Consider the following 17183-nt stretch of genomic DNA (forward strand, 5'->3'; position numbering starts at 1 on the left):
AGTCTCACATCGACTAGTGATAAGGCCAATTTAAAGTATATAAGTGGATGTAAACATCACCTTACTAGCTAGTTTTGTAAGATTGAGTTAAGTTTAAAGTTTACTACTTAACAAAGTGTTTTATGAAAAGCCTTTTGGTTTACAATGTTGCTATTTTGAGACAGGACAGATTAGAAGAGATTTTCAAGAAAATGCTTACGAAATATCAGGCAGGTGACAACAAAAAATCTTTGGGAGGGTTTTAAGTGCAGCTTTGCATACATTAGCTTTAAAATACTTTTCTTTGCAGTTTATATTTGTCAGGTGTTGGTTTTCTGTCTTGCATACTTTCCTCCCTCTACCCAACAAAATACAGAGTCAGAAATTTAAAAGTACAAATAAAAAGAGTTGAGCATCTAGCTTTCAGGTTTAAGTTATAAATAGCAGCAACACAGGCATGGTAATTTAAAAAATTAACGGCATTCCATTGATAAAGAAGGAAGTAAAAAGAGAGAATGAAAAAGTTTTATCCACATGAGAAGAAAGAAGGAGAGAGGGATACAGAGGAAAGAGAATACATTGAATGCATAGAGAACACCAAAATGTGAGAGTCTTTTCTACACAAACCAAGATGAAATAGATTAAGTGAACGGATTGTATAGAGGGTTACTTTTTAATTGTTCTACTTTTTCTGTCAAAAAGAGTAGTGACAAAACAGGTCATGGAGATGGTACTGTTCTGGTACCATGTACCATGATGAGAAGAGAAACTGAGTAGGAATATAATGAATTTCATGTTAGGTACACACGATTATTCTTATTGATAATGAAGAAGAGATACAATAATAAGGAACAAAATCAATATCTAATAATGGAAAATATTAGAATGTAATTGATTCATATCTCTAACATTTTCTTTTTAAAAAGATTTGGCGGTTATACTATATTTGAAGGATAAAGATATCTAAAAGAAGTGTACACCAACAGAGGTTATTCCTTTTATATACTGTTATAAATAAGCAACTAACTACCTAACTAACCAAATGGCTTAAAGTAAATAAAGAAAAAGATCTCACTCATGCATAGGATTTAACTCTAGATTCTAGAATAATAAAAAATGATGGAAACATAAATGGTAAAGCTATGATAAAATACCTGAACAAAGAAAATGGCAATGGGATTTCCACGCAAACAAGATATCCTCACATATCGGCATGGAGTGTAACTTGTAGGGTAGGTCATGTCACGTCTAGGTGCTTCACAACGTGGGCGAACTTTCTGGAATGTCTCTGGCTGGGAAGCCAATATGAAAGTAATCAACAAAGCATGGACCACAGTGTCATTGATCTTGCAATATGCATAATTAAAAGCAAAATAAACCATGTCTAATTACAGAGGAATAACACATCATCATTGTCAAAATAAGGAATTGAAGGAGCACAGTTTAACATTGTAAGTGCATTTCTTTTATTAAAAGGCTGAACAGAAACAACCAACATTCAGTTGAAAATAAAGTGGGATCCACGTGAAGTGTGACTCAACGATTTTACCTCCACCCTCCATACAGACAAGTTGTGGGATGAATGCTAGCCAACATTACTGTTCCCAATCAATTATTTAATAATTTCATTTAATCAGCACAGCTTAATTACATCATATTCAAGAATGATCTTGTCTAGAAAGATTTCAAGAAGCATGCACCATGTTGATAATACTATGTCAGTAAAAAACAAGAACATGTCTCCAGAAAACCTTGAATAAAAGACAATGAGACTAATAAATTCTCATTGTATTGTAATACCAAAGATTCAACCCAAAAATAAACACTAAAGTAAATTATTTTATCCACAATTTCCAGTCCAGACCACAATTATGCTTTTGAAAGATGTAATATCAAACAGTCCAAACCAGTTGTTCCAATAAAAGCTTAACATAATTTATATTTGTTGCTGTCTAAGGTGCCAATTTTTTGTAATACCTGCTTGCTAATTCGTGTTGTCCTCAGGTTATATCATCATTTATTCAGCACTAATTAGATCTAAAAATATGCATCCCACCATGAGGTACACCATATGCTTTCCCTTTAAAAACTATTGACTAACCAAAAATGACCCCAAAAAGATTTGACTACACGGGCTTTATAAAGAAATAAAAATTACGAGAGGAAAAGAATAAGAATTGTCAATGATCATTGATTGACAACTTCCAGCCAGTAACCTTATAACGTAAGCCAACCGCAATCTCCCACTCAAGTACAGACTTGTTATAAATCCGTATATGCGACAACAGGCAAGGCTCCTGCAACAAACAAACATAACTACCATTTAGTTACACAAGGAGACATAAAACATCACAGATACAATAACAAATGTCCAACTGCTTCCAAACTGAATCATGTGCAACACAGAAAAAGCTGTTACAGGCCCCAAAAACTCACAACAAACAAACCATTTGCTGCATCAATCCTATCCACGGTCTATGCAACAACAAACCCTTCCTTTTCGTTTTCAAATTTGGGTGGACTTAAATAAATTTTAGGTCTCCAATATATATGACAACTTTTTCTTTTATTTTGGTACTCATTATTGTTTTCTCAAAGTGGGTACCTAAAAATTAAACGTGTTGGTTCAAGTTTCTTCCGTTACCTGCTTCAATTTAACTGTTCAAGTATCTGTTAAGCTGAAAAACATGTCACACAAACTAGAACATTGAGGAATGATAACATCAAGTACCTTTTGTTATGTGTACCGAAAGGATACATCATCATTTAATAAAAAACATTTTGATAGTTAGCTGAGGGATCAAAAGATTATAAATATTTCGGGGATCAATTAAAAGAATAAACATAATAATACGGAAGAAATACAAATAAACATTTCTTTCAAGGTCTAAAACAAAAAATTTATACTTTATTAGGTACCTAATTTGAAAAAAAAATTATTAGCTAAAAATTGATCATATATTGGACACCTGAAACTTACTTAAGCCATTTCAATATCACTAATCTGTGACTCCAACCAAAATCCCTTCAATAACTATTGCAAAGAAACAAGGTTTTAAAAAACAGTCCATCACTGTGATTTCAGCCACAACATCAAGGTTTTTTAGGTCTACACAACGACAATTGTGGCAGCATTCTGCCACATTTACAATTTCCCAGTGTCACAGAACCCAATAAAACTGAAAATGCAATTTAAAACCTTACTCAAGTGTTGAGACATAGAAAATAAATAAACCCCAGAAATATGATTCCGAATACTCTGTTAATATTAACTAATTACTGCCTGCTCAAGCAATCAAGTACTGAAATACATTAAAAGTGCAAAACCTAAGATCTAGCTTCACTCCTTTTGGAATCAAATTAAATGAAGTCCTTCATCTTGAACCAGACTTAGAGTTCAAAATCCAACTAATGGAAACATCATTAACTGTATATAAAGAGAGTGAGGTATCATTAAAAAAAAATTGAAAGTGCAAAACCAAAGTTGTAGTTTCACTCACTTATGCACCAAATTAAGCAGACAAATTAAGTTCTGTGTCTCGAAGCAGCCGTAGAGTTCAAAGCCAACCAAATGAAACAATCATCCACCGTTTATAATCCAAAGTGCAAAACCTAAGTACCAGTTTCCGTCTTTTATGCACCAAATTAAACAAACAAACAAGGTTCTCCATCTTAAAATAGCCATATAGCTCAAAAACCAACCGAAAGAAACAATCATCCACCGTTTATAATCGAAAGTACAAAACCTAAGTTCAAGCTGTATTCATTCATAAAGCTCATGATCAGGAAGCAAACCTAGAGTTCAAAAAGTAAACGAAGGAAACAATCATTCACCGTATATGAAGTTATTATAGCACTACAAAACCGAATAAGTCAGAGGAAAATTACTATTATTACAGTTATTATGAGAAGCATGAGAATGAAAATTGAAGAAAATGTTGAGCCGCATTGAAGAAAGAGAGAGAGGGACTGACATCGAGTTCTAGAAGAATCCACTCCTTGGTGTTGGTGGCGGTGGACCAATGAGTACGGAGGTCGGTGTCGAGGACATGGAGAGCTTTCTGCGACGGCGATTCTCGCGAAGTGGCTTTCACCTTGAACGGAAGCGCCTTCACGCGAGGCTCCAACTCCACTTCCATTCCACCGATTCAATCAATAATCACAATTCACAACACAAAAACGCTCACTCCGTGAATCGTTAGGGTTTTATGGTTTTAATGTTATGCATTGGTTCCGTTGCACTGTGATTGTGTCACTCAGGGAGACACAGATAACAACACTGGAAAGAAGAAAAGAAAACCCAAACCAAGCCTTCAATATGTTTTGGACCCTCCACTGCACAGGCGGCATTTATTCGAATTAAATTGATATTAAATTTAATCTAATTGGAATATAGAAAAACATTTATGAGTTGCATCCATTTATTAAATTAATTATTAATTATAGAAGGATAAATATTCAATATAAAATCATAAAACAATCGGTTTTGTTGGTATGCTTTTTCAACTTTTTTTCTTCAACACATAAGTATTAAATAATTAGTTTTTTTTCTAAATATATTTGTAACCATTAAATTTTAACGAATTTGTTTTTATCCACTTTGAAACTTTAAATACAAAAATATATTTCTTTTAATTCAATTTATTTAAAAAAAATTACGTGGTAAATGATATTTTATGTTGATCTATTTATTTGATACGTTTTAGTTTAAATATCACTAAAATATCGTTAATATAAAAAATATTTAAAATTCAGAGATTGTATTAAAATTTACGTCTAAGACAAATTTTAATTTTGCGATTAAGAGTCTATAATTATTTTTATGTGGTTTCTCTTTTTATAAGTTTGTCAATCAGTTTTCTGTTTTTTCAACTTTTGTTTACTTTAACACAAGAGTATTAAATAATAAGTTTTGTTTTATACGTTATCAATTTTTTTTTAAGGTTTTTAGTATTATTTTAATACAAAAACTTAATGTAATAATTTTATTTAAATTTAATTAAAAATTCAAATAATTAAACATGTTTAATTTTTAATAATTATACTATAATTATTTCCATGGAGTTAAGGTTATCTATTTTATCGTTTGTCCTTCGAAAAGTACTTCGATGTCAAAGTTGGTAAAGATTTGGCAAGCTCAGAAGTTAATACATAATAATTGCAATCCGTACATCTTTACCTCAAACTTGTATTTATAAATTTCGGAATGAGTTTTGATTACTGACGACCTAATCGTGGCCCGATTGGTGTTAATCATGTTTTGTTGTAAACTAATCTTCATCAAGTCTAATTTTTGTTTAAGGGTGACCTTAGGTCTGTATGGTACAACTGCTCAGTCTCTGGGTGGTCTCGTTGACATTTCTAACTGTGTGGACCGTTTGGTCCTAGGTTAATTTGACGACCATACAGTACGCAGGTCCCCTAGGTCCGAGCATACCATGATATGTGAAGGGATTTGCTGCAAAAACGATATTGGACACTTTGGGGGAGGTTGATTTCTCTCTATGACTGATCGACTGGGAAGTTATAACCGTCAACCACAATTTAAGGGGATGTGATAGTTGAGGAGATGTGATAGTTGAGGAGAAGTTACAACCACTGAAAGTAGGACACATGGCACGTTGGTACTCGTGCACCCCAAGAAACGAAGGGTTACAAGATATGGGTCGTTAAATCTTCCTTGATTTGATGGTTGGGGTTTATCTATTAGGACACCCATTTCAACAGTAAATATGAGTGGGGCTCAACGTCATTTTCACCAGTGCTCTCAACTATCTTTGAAGTACCGAACGTTTATATCTTTCTCTCTAAGGTAATAATGTATATTGTTCTCTTGTCTTCGTTTGAGGAGTCTGAAGGGAGAGGAGGTCAAGGGTATGTCGATGATGTGTCGTCGTCATCTGTGTCATCGGTTAGGTCATCCATCTTCGGATCAACTAAGCGGCACATAGAGTCGGGAGATGTGGCGACTGATGTAAATATGAATAATGTCATTGTTCGAGATCATGTGAGGGAAGTAGCTGTGATTGATGTGGATGCCACAGGGGAGTGAGATGGGTCGCGATCGTTTGTCTCGCCCGTTCTAGGGTATGGTTGGGCTCCTCATGAAGATGGAGAGTATGTATCATGTTTCAACACAAGGTACTCTCTAGGGAAGTTTGCTAGTAAGGTGACCTTGGTTAAAGAAGTGGAGGAGGCCGAATACTTCAAGCTTGTTGAGTGCAAGAAGAACGAGTGAATCTTCCACGGGAAGTATGATTTTTTTTCTATGCCTACTCTTACCTCTTTAAGGATTTGCTCATTCGGCTACCTTTTAGAAACTTCTAGATGAGCATCTTGAGTGAGCTAAACTTGGCTCCCACCCAACTATACTTGAATGGGTGGACGTTTATGTGGGCATTTTAGGTGATTTGCAAGGCCCTCAATTTTACTCTCACTCTTTCCTGCTTTCTATATTTCTTTCGAACCCGCCCGCATGTGAGAAGAGGTTGGGTGTCTCTGATCTTCGAGAAAGGGAAGTGATTGTTCACTCTGTTTAATGCCTCTTTTAAGGGATTCAAGACGAACTACCTTAAGGTGGTAATAAAGAAGACTTGTCAGTCGAAGTTTTACACTGATAATGGTCAGCCGAAATTTCCCTTTTACTAAATGGAGAACCCAAGTTAACTAACATCGTGGACAAAGTCAATGATGACGCTTGGGAAGTTATAAGAGTTTAGATTAATTGACCAGCTACCTCTCTGCCTCCCTTCCCGAAGTCTCATCGGTCTCATTGACTGTAACGATATATGTAATATGGTGTTCAGTAAGGTTTCAATTGTGTACTATATGAAATATACCGATCAGAGTTAATGGTCATTCATGATAAATTATCAGGTATTAATAGGTCAGATTACCTTACGCTTTACAAATATACGGTATTAATTATTGATTATTGAGTTTGATTCCCTAAAAGTATACTGATAATTAATCAATGGACTTGACTGCCACAAACTCTATAAATAATACAACTAATGTCAGGTAAAATCATCCTTTTCTATTCTAATAAAATATAGACCTCTTTATGAAACATATCTGACTTGAGTGTCGGAGTGTCTTATGTAGGTCAACAACCCATTGGAGTGGATCGCGTTCTCGGAGAGGATTGAAGATCAAAAGAGAGCAGAGCAAGGAAGGACAATCGATCCTCGGACCAATTCAACCGAAACATTTTGGTGCCCACCGTGGGGCCGAGCAACATCCCCATGAAGCCACGAAGAACTAGACGCACGCTTGGTCTCGACATCGCTACTTTGGATCAACATCAGGTTTTACAACAAGAGTAAAAAAATTCGTAATAATTCCTAAAGGCATGTCTTTTGTTTTGAGAACTTTCAGGAAGTTTCAGTCCTACGTTCAACCTTGACAAGTTCCACTTTTCATTATAATTTAAAAATTATAATATATTTGTTCAACTCATCATATTTTTGTGAGTAAAAATATTCTGCACATCAGAGGTGCGTTCAACCTTGTCAGGTTCTACCGACTCTTAGTTTTAAATTATAAATTATAAAATATTACGTGCAGGAAGGTTCAAAAATGCGTTCAACCTTGTCAGGTTCTACCGAATCTTAGTTTTAAATTATAAATTATAAAATATGATGTGCAGGAAGGTTGAGACCTCAACTTGGTCAGGTTCTACCAACTCTTAATTTTAAATTATAAAATATCATGTCCAGGATGTTTCACATTTGCGTTCAACCTTGTCAGGTTCTACCGACTCGTAGTTTTAAATTATAAATTATAAAATATTATGTGCAGGAAGGTTCAGACCTCAACTTGGTCAGGTTCTACCAACTCTTAATTTTAAATTATAAAATATCATGTACAGGATGTTTCACAGCTGCGTTCAACCTTGTCAGGTTCTACCGACTCTTAGTTTTAAATTATAAATTATAAAATATTATGTGCAGGAAGGTTCAGACCTCAACTTGGTCAGGTTCTACCAACTCTTAATTTTAAATTATAAATTATAAAATATCATGTGCAGAAAGGTTCAAACATACCTTCAACTGTGTTAGGTTATAATGGCCGCTCGGGGGAAGTCAGAAAAATGACTTCAGAAATCCCCGCTCAATGCAAGAAGTCAGAAAAATGATTCCTGCCTCAAGCCGCTCTGGGGAAAGTCAAAAAAATGACCTCAGAAATCCCCGCTCAACGCAGAAAGTCAGAAAAATGACTCCTACCTCAAGTTGCTTGGGGGAAGTCAGAAAAATGACTTCAGAAATCTCCGCTCAACGCAGGAAGTCAGAAAACTGACTCTTGCCTCAAGCCGCTCGGGGGAAGTCAGAAAAATGACTTCAGAAATCCCCGCTCAACCCAGGAACTTCGAAAAAGAACTCTTATTAGTCAACTACTCAACAGGTCAGGTTCCAATGCCTTTTCATTATAAAAATAAATTATAAAATATTGAAACGTTTACTTTATTTTATTTAAAAGCATATTTTTTGGAGTGAAAATCTCTTGCACATGAAAAAGTGTCAAAGAGAACTCTTAGCATTTTCTGTTCAGTCTAGGGAACAAATCCAAAGAGAACTCCTAGAGTTCGCCGCTCGGTACAGAGAGCAATGAAGACTTGAAGCATCGAATATAGACTCCCTAAATACAACGTGAGCGACCTCTTTTAAAGCTCATAATAATCCTTATGCACCTCTTTTGAATAAAAGAGCTTGATTGGGCTTGGGGTGCTTATGTACTATATGAAATACATCGATCAGAGTTAATGGTCATTCATGGGCAATTATCAGGTATTAATAGGTCAGATTACCTTACGCTTTACAAATATACAGTATTAATTATTGATTATTGGGTTTGATTCTCTAAAAATATATTGATAACTAATCAATGGACTTGACTGCCACAAATTCTATAAATAATACAATTGATGTCACGTACAATCATCCTTTTCTATCCTAATGAAATATAGACTTCTTTATGAAACATATCTGACTTGAGCGTCAGAGTGTCTTCTGCAGGTCAACAACCCATTGGAATGGATCGCGTTCTCGGAGAAGATTGAAGATCAAAAGAGAGCAGAACAAGGAAGGACAATCGATCCTCGGACCAATTCAACCGAAACAAATTGTATTGTGTTTTCTAACATGTGGTTGTTAATTTGGCTAAATTTTATACTTTATTTCAAACATAATGGCATCCTTGAATCCAGGAAACAAATTGTATTGTGTTTTCATTAGTAATTATATCACTTGTATAGAAAAAGATTTGTTTATTTTACACTATAATAATTTAACGTAGTCTTCTTTATCATCATCCAACGTATATTGAAGTTTAAAAGATGAAATATTTATATTAAATTTCAATTAATATTAGTTTAATTTTTGTTTTATGTGTGGTGTATTAGTGTGTAAAAAAAAAGATTTCATTATAATTTAAAGAATGATAATAAAGAGACGTTTAAAATATTTTTAAATTTAAATATATGTTTTCTTTTTGTAATATTTTACAAATGGTTTTAAATTTTATCAATTTTGTTTTATTAACGTTTGCAAATTTAATAATTGTTTTGGTTTTCTTGAAATTTTATTTGCTATTCTAATTTAAAATGTATATAGTTATAATTTTTTTTTAAATATTTGATATTGAAGAAATGATAATAAATTCTTATGATATTAAATATTTGATAATATTATGTTTTCTTTCTAAGGATTTTTTTTTATAATTTTATAAAAATTAATTAATTGATGATAAAATGGTAAGAAAGTAAATATGGTGTAGGTACGAATATAGGAGTATATCCGTTATCTGGTGAAGATGGAAATGAAACAAAAATTTCATATTTATTGTGTTTGAATATGAAAGTGAAGATAAAATTTTTCTTTAATGATGAATATGAAATAAGAAAAATCATTCTTCTGTTATATTGTCATTCCTATTTTTCTTTCATTGTTATATGAATGACATATAATAGAAATAGTGGTGACTGTGACACAAAGGAGATAAACAAAAAGGGTGTAGAAAATGTCCGGAGGATCAGATAAAATAAAATTAGGTTATGTTTATGGTATAATTAGGTTATGTTAAATATTAGTCAAAGATAAAATGTTATAAAAGAAAATTTTTTTATAATTTTTTAAGAAAAAAGAAAATAAAAAATAAAAAAATAATATCAAATGAATGTAAAAAAAATATGTATTTTTTAAATATTTTATACACCTCATGGAAGTATTGAAAGAAACTAGAGGTGAAAAGCATTGACCCTTATTTGACTTGGGGCCATTTTACCACTTTATATAAGATAAATTACTGTAATGTTACATTAAAACAACATACATTCATTTTTTCTTTATTATTTTAATACATTTATTTTGATCATTATAGCGGTCATTAGATAAATGTAGTATGTGAAAAAAAAAAAGAGTAATTGGATAAAAGTTGAATATTTCAAGTGCCATTTGAAAACTCGAATAAGAATAAAATCAAAAGCTTCAACACTAAAAAGCAAATGATTTATTGACGTTCTTTTAATAGTTACTACGTAAAATGAAACGAAAAAAAATGTTACAAATCATATATCTAAAACTGATAAAAAAAATGCTTTTTACTTATGCATTTAGTCTTGAAATAATATTTTCTTTCGAATAGCATTAACCATTAAATTTCGAGTTAAATTAATTTTAATCAATTGTAATATGAGATTTTTTTTTCTTTATCTTTTCTTTGATTTGAGTTCCATGATTTTAGAAAACTTACAATTTTAGTGCAAAACTAAAATTGACATACATTTAAAATAACTTTTCTTTATTTTTTAATGGACTGCAAATATTTTTACAATTTTAGAACCAAAATAAAAATTATCCCAAACTTCTGGACTAAAAGTACATGCAATAAAAGTTATCCATTCATTTCAAAATCAACAATCTTTATCTAAAGCAACGTTTTAAGGAGTGAGTTATATATTATAAATGAAAAATATTCTTTTGACAAACATTTACATTTATTAGATACTACTTTTTCTAAAAATTTTTTTCCTAAATAAAAAATATAAAAATTTATATTTTTATAACTATTTCACTCTTATATTCTGTGTAAAATGAATATAAAAGTGTGTCATAATACCATTACTATGTTATAATTTGTCTCTTAGTGAAAGTGAGATCTCTCTGACATTGCTTTGTATTTATAATTGATGAACACTTGAAAGATAATGATACAATCTCCTTTACACATAAGAGTTTTTCTTATCATGTAGCTATGTTGTTGCTGTTATCATACTTTTCAAAATTGTCATAAGCTTGTTTAGTCCTTAAGAAGAAGAAGAAACTTGAAACCAAGCCCACCATTGAAATGCAACTCCACCAAATGAATGTTTGCAGGTAGCAGTTTCTCCCGATGCACATGGACATTTCTTGCAGCCAAATTTCATGGGTTGAGTTAATTGCATTGGAATCATAAACCAAAGCTGCAAGAAGGCCATAGAGACATGAACCTAAAGGAATGTTGGTGATGAGGATGTTGTGGTTCACTCCAACGTTGTTTGGACCAAATAGCTCTGAGGTAATAGACACTGCTGCAGAAAACACAAAGCCTGAACTCAACCCTATCAAGGCTGTGCCTATGTGCAATGCTGCTCCACTACCAGATATGGCCAACAAAATGAATGCAATTGGTGTTGGCACCAAGGCTGCTGCAAACCACCCTGTTCTTGCAAAGTGCATTCTCCTGCATTCTCATGCAACATATTAGCTCATTAGTAACTTTGTAAAAGGAATCAAAGTGATCCTAAATACAATTTTTTGCTAGAACTTGTGGTAGAATAAGTTCCATGCTTTGTTAGATCCTTAGTATAAGTTGAGTTGAATCCATTTAAGGGGAGAGTTCTCCCAACTAACACCTATTTAGTGACATGCTTATTAACTCATGTTTTGACCACATTATATCATGCAGTTTTTCTAGTCGACATGAGACTTCCAACACAAATTAACTTTATTAATACCTGTTTAAGAAGTAATGTAAAACAATCATATTATCTCTAGTCGATATAAGACTTCCAACATCAGCTAACTTTATCAATACCTGTTTAAGAAGTCAGGTGCGGCGGCAAGAAGGCGACCAAAGAAGGAACATGTGGAGTAGAGTGTGACAAGAGAAGAAATGTGAGAATAGTGTCCTAGTGATTGGGAAATTTGCCCCAAGTTGTTGCTGTAAGCCAAACCAATTGTTCCTCCACAGAAATATGCTATGTAGTACAACCAGAAGTCCCATCTACGCACTAGCAACTTAATTGAATGCTCTTCCCCCAACATAGTAAGCTGCTCTCTCTCCAAGAGACTTTTCTTCTCTCTTGTGCTTTGTGCACTTTTACTCTCCGCGCTGTCTTCGATGGTAATGAGCTCTTGGTAAAGCTCTTTATCATCTGGGTCAACGCGAGTGAGTACTGAGTAGAAGAAGGAAAAACTTGTGGGGAGAGAAAAGCTAGACGATTTCATAGAATAGACAAGAGAAGGAACAAAAATGAGCAGCACAAGGAGAAAAATGGCACCTACAAGGATTACACGAGCAGTGGCAAGTGTGTAAGAGAAGGAATATAGGAAGATGAGGTAGAGGCCTGTTACAAGGGCAAGGATGTTGAGGCAGAGGAAGATTGATGAATCATGCTTAATGGTGTCAATAGAATGTGGTTGAGGCTTTGGTTGATGGAGAATTGGGAGGAGTACTAGAAGAGATATCAGGACTGGAAGTATTGCATTGAGTAATAGGTAGAGAGTGTCATCGTTTGAGTTGATTGCATTGGCAATGAGAGTGTACAAAGCTGCACTCACACCATTGAAACTAACACTCAAGGATAATGCAAGTGAACGGTTTGTAGGAAAATGTCTGATGCATAGGACGTAGCAGATGGTGTTGAACCAGGAGATGCTGCAGCCAGCAATCAGACAGAGAAAGAAAACCTGTTAAATTTGTAGAAATGTTTTTCTGTTAGAAGCAATCAAATTGGAATAGTTTGTACAGATATAATATTAGTTGATCTGTACTACTTTTTTTTTTTATAAAAGGTTTGATAGGCTAACATGAAAAATCAGTAGAATGTGAATGCGTTTTATTGAAAACTAATATTCATAAATTAGATTGAAATACACCATATAAAATAATACATATATAAGAGAAGAAAAATTCAATTTTGCATGTTTTTTTCATTGAGTCATATTTATTATGATTTTGACTTAACTTACACTCAAATGTTCATACCCTACCTCAACATGATGGTGAAGGGTAGGTGAACTAACAAATGTTGGAAAAAACTTCACAAGAATGTTTCAAGATTTATATAAGATAGCCCCACTTACTCTAAAGAGGAATTGGAGAAAAATATTGGATATAACTGAGAAATAGTTTTGTTCTTTAAATATATGATTACAAATTATATTCTTAATTGGTAAATACAGAAAAAAAAACATATATTAAAAACATAAAAGTCTTAATAACCCTATCCAATTTGCAACTATAAGAACAACTCCACCAACAATCTAGTTAGTTGAAAAAAAATACATTTTTTTATTATAAAACTATATTTAGGCACAATTTTATTTTAGTTGCATCTTAGAGCATTAGAAAATAAAGTGTTAAGACTTAGGTGAAGTTGATAAAGTGGTTGTAACTTGTGACTTTACTTGACAAATCATAGATTAACATATATGATTATTAACTTTTTAGTATAATCTATTTTACAAGGAAATGAGACTTTTTTTTTTATGTTTTTATTTCTTACTATTGTGATTTGGTAGAGTTTTTAAACAACATAGAATCCTAATCCTAAAAGTTAATGGATTAGGTGAACCACTACATTAATTTGATTGCTATAAATTAAGAAAAATAAGTGAAGGGAAATATGAGAATAGGTTGGGTGAGAATTGGATTCTAACTTAACTTTTTTAATGTTTTAGTTTTTTCTCCTTCCATGAATATCTATTTTTTGCTTGTTTATGATTGAAAAAATGATTGTAAAAAAAAAGCAGAAACACAAATTTTTTAAAATAAGTTTGCTTTAAAATTTATTATTTCAAACTTAGAATATGTATTTTTTAAAATATTTATTAATTAAAAAAGGATCAAATTGTTTATTTTTAAAATAAAAGTAAAAATATATTATTTTAAAAAATAAAAAAATAAGCACTGTCAAACTGACTCGTTATTAATGAGAGATATTAAAAAGTAAAAATGAATTGAAATATTTATAAAAATTAAGAACATATCTTAAAAAACTCAGATGTAATTTTAGAAAAAAAAATTAGGATTAATTTAGTTTGTAAACTCTTTTTTTATTTTTAACAGAATCACATTTTTTTATGTTAGGAAACAATATTATCCCAATATTAACATAAACATCAATGAGTTTCAAGCATTTCCTTTCATGCGGCACTTTCACTAATTTAAATATTAAACAAAAACCAATATCTATGAAAACTTTCTTATTAGTTTATTAAAAGTATTAAATAAAAACCAATATGTTATAAATGTTTAGTGTAAGTTTTGATGAAAGTTCTCCGTATACATCTCTGAAGGACAAAAAAAATAATATAACTTTTTACAAAATAATACAAATTAATTTTAACTAATACAAAAAATTACTTTTTTCTTATCTTTCTTTTATTAATGAAAAAACTTCTCCAAACTAAAATAAAAGTATAATACTTACACAAAAATAAATAAAAGATATTAGATAAAAGATTCAGAATGAAGACAAATGCCAACCTTGTTCTAAAACAACTAGTTAAACAAGGGAAGAAGAAAAAGAATTATATACAATTAAAATTACATTTTAGTTATTTTAACCAACCAAGAATTATTAATCCACCCACTTTTCCAAATTCATGAAAGATTGAAATTTTTTTAATCGAGAGAATAATTTTTTTTATTAAAATTATTAATAGATATATTAAACGAAAAAATATAAACAATTTTAAAATTTATGAATGAAAAACTTAACTTTCTTATTCTTAGTCAATATATAATTTAATTTCACACTTAAATTATCAATAATTATGAATTTACCAAATTAAAACCCAAACAAATGGAAACAAGTGTATTATCTTTTCACTATATTTTCAAAACACACGACTTTTAAAAATTAGTATAAATCAATGTACTTTTGAAAACAAAATACAACATCAAAAACACATTAGAAAATTCAAATTAAATTTTTTTTATTATACTGAGAGTAAACGGATAAGAAACACAATCATCTTTAACTAAATATAGCTTAAAATAATAAATTTATGATTTATTTATTTATTTTTAGTTAATGTAAAATTCAAATTGACACTTGAATAATCAATAGGAATAATTATGAATGTAGGAAATTAAAATGCAAAGAAATGGAAACAAGTGTAAGAAAACTAACAAGAGAATAAGGCAAAGTGATGAAGCGATGAATGAGAAGCCATTGAAAGCCATAGCCAAAGAGTCCCATGAAAGCAGCGATGAAGAGAACAACCCAGAAAGGAAAATGGAGAAGTGAGAGACCAGAGCACCACCCAAAGGCTTTTCCCATGTCTGAGGCCACAGAGAGATAGTTCAGCTGAAGCTGAGTTATCTCAAGCACAGATTTCAAATCTGAAGAGTACGATGAGAAATCAAAGTTTGTTCCGGTGAATGCCTGCACCCATATTGATGCACCAAGAACCACCCATTTTCTTGATTCCCCCACCATCGTATATTTACCATTCATCAATCGCTGCAATTCAAAAACTGATCTTTTATTACTTTCTGCAATTTCTTCTTCTGCTTCATCCTCTTCTCTCAACCACCACCATGAAAAAAACAGGAGAATAAGCTTTTCTTTCCATCTTCTTTTCCGATTCAGTTTGGTGATGTGGCTTTGCTGCTTTTAGGGAGAATGGTTGGTGCTGGTCTCTGTCTTCTTTCTTTTTTCTATTATCATTACAAATTATTGTAAAGTGGGTTGTTATATTATATTCATTATTCACTGTTTTTGTTGTTGTGCTTATTCTTATAATATTAATATTATTCACAATTTAATCTGGTAAATGTTTTAATGATTTATTTATATATATATATATATATATATATATATATATATATATATATATATATATATATATATATATATATATATATATATATATATATATATATCACAACCAGTCGGATATAGATAATATCTGTTCGCAATCGTAAAATGAAAATTTCACCACCCATTTTAATCAATCTACATATATTTTAAAACTCACGATATTCATAAATATTAAAAAATATATATCTAATATATTTTTAAATAAAACTTAAATAAAATTAAAAAATATATAAAATTTAATATAAATAAAATAAAATATAAATTAAAATTAATTTTAATTAAATTAAATTAAATAAAATATAAATTAAATGTAAATTAAATTATTATTTTTACTTTTTCGAATAACAAGTATTCACACTATCATACATCTATTCAATCAATTTATAAATAATATTAAAATACTTGTTATTCGGTTTTTTTCATGTGGAGTGAATTATTTTGTCATCCATGTATATATATATATATGGGTCATATGACTCTTTTAAAATAGATGTGCTCTTGTTGTGTTTTTGTTTTCTATTATAGTGATTTAACTATATTTTGTCTGTTATTTTATTGTACTTTTGTATGTGTGTAACTTTTGTACTAGATGTAAAAGGATCAAAACAATAAGAAAGGTAAATTATTTGAAGGTCCTACATGTTGTGAAGGAGCAGAAAGCAATAAAAGGAGTCCACCGAGTTTTGAATGGTAGACAGAAAGAAAGGTCCACAGTGCAAATATGCCATTATTTGGTTGGTTATGAGAATTCACGTGTTTTCAATATCCAAATACAACCTTATTTACATAAATGCTATTTGTAATAAATATGCAATTTCCATTTAATAAAGTGTTAAGTATTTTTAAATTTGATGGTTGGTCTTACAGAGCTTTTCTATATTTAATACTGAAAATATTTTATATTTTTATTTATCCTATTATTTGATCTGGTAATAAATGAGATGATGGTACATTTATTATTGTCAGAAAAATGTAAATGAAAAAAAGTAGGACAGTTCATCATAAAATGAAAGAGTAAAAAATAAATTCAATTCAATTATTTTCAAAAATTATGTTTCTTTGTTAAATTAAATTACATACTTATTTAATATCTGTGTTTCATAAAAATTGTGTA

The 17183-nt window shown here is 31.0% G+C and overlaps 2 protein-coding genes across 4 annotated transcripts in view; both read right to left on the minus strand.

Moving 5' to 3' along the window:
- Positions 1-4298, minus strand: part of LOC124847524 (uncharacterized) — a 37259-nt gene extending 32961 nt beyond the window's left edge. For all 3 annotated transcript variants that reach the window (XM_047325030.2, XM_088094439.1, XM_088094438.1), the window contains exons 1-3: positions 3954-4298; positions 2196-2276; positions 1134-1271 (exon numbers count right to left, since the gene is read on the minus strand). In XM_047325030.2, the coding sequence (XP_047180986.2) occupies positions 1134-1271; positions 2196-2276; positions 3954-4118 (384 nt within the window). In that variant the 5' untranslated portion in view covers positions 4119-4298. The remainder of the gene's footprint in view (positions 1-1133; positions 1272-2195; positions 2277-3953) is intronic.
- A 6824-nt stretch (positions 4299-11122) lies between these two features.
- LOC124847525 (protein NUCLEAR FUSION DEFECTIVE 4-like) lies at positions 11123-15985 on the minus strand. Its single transcript, XM_047325033.2, has 3 exons — positions 15377-15985; positions 12052-12926; positions 11123-11697 (listed from the first exon to the last, which is right to left on the minus strand). Exons 1-3 carry the CDS (start codon positions 15701-15703, stop codon positions 11220-11222), a joined length of 1680 nt encoding a protein of 559 aa, XP_047180989.2. The 5' UTR covers positions 15704-15985; the 3' UTR covers positions 11123-11219.
- Positions 15986-17183: the final 1198 nt, after the last annotated feature.

Source organism: Vigna umbellata, chromosome 7 (genome assembly GCF_029865625.1).
Source record: "Vigna umbellata cultivar VRB3 chromosome 7, Vumbellata_1.0, whole genome shotgun sequence".
Taxonomy (NCBI): Eukaryota; Viridiplantae; Streptophyta; class Magnoliopsida; order Fabales; family Fabaceae; genus Vigna; species Vigna umbellata.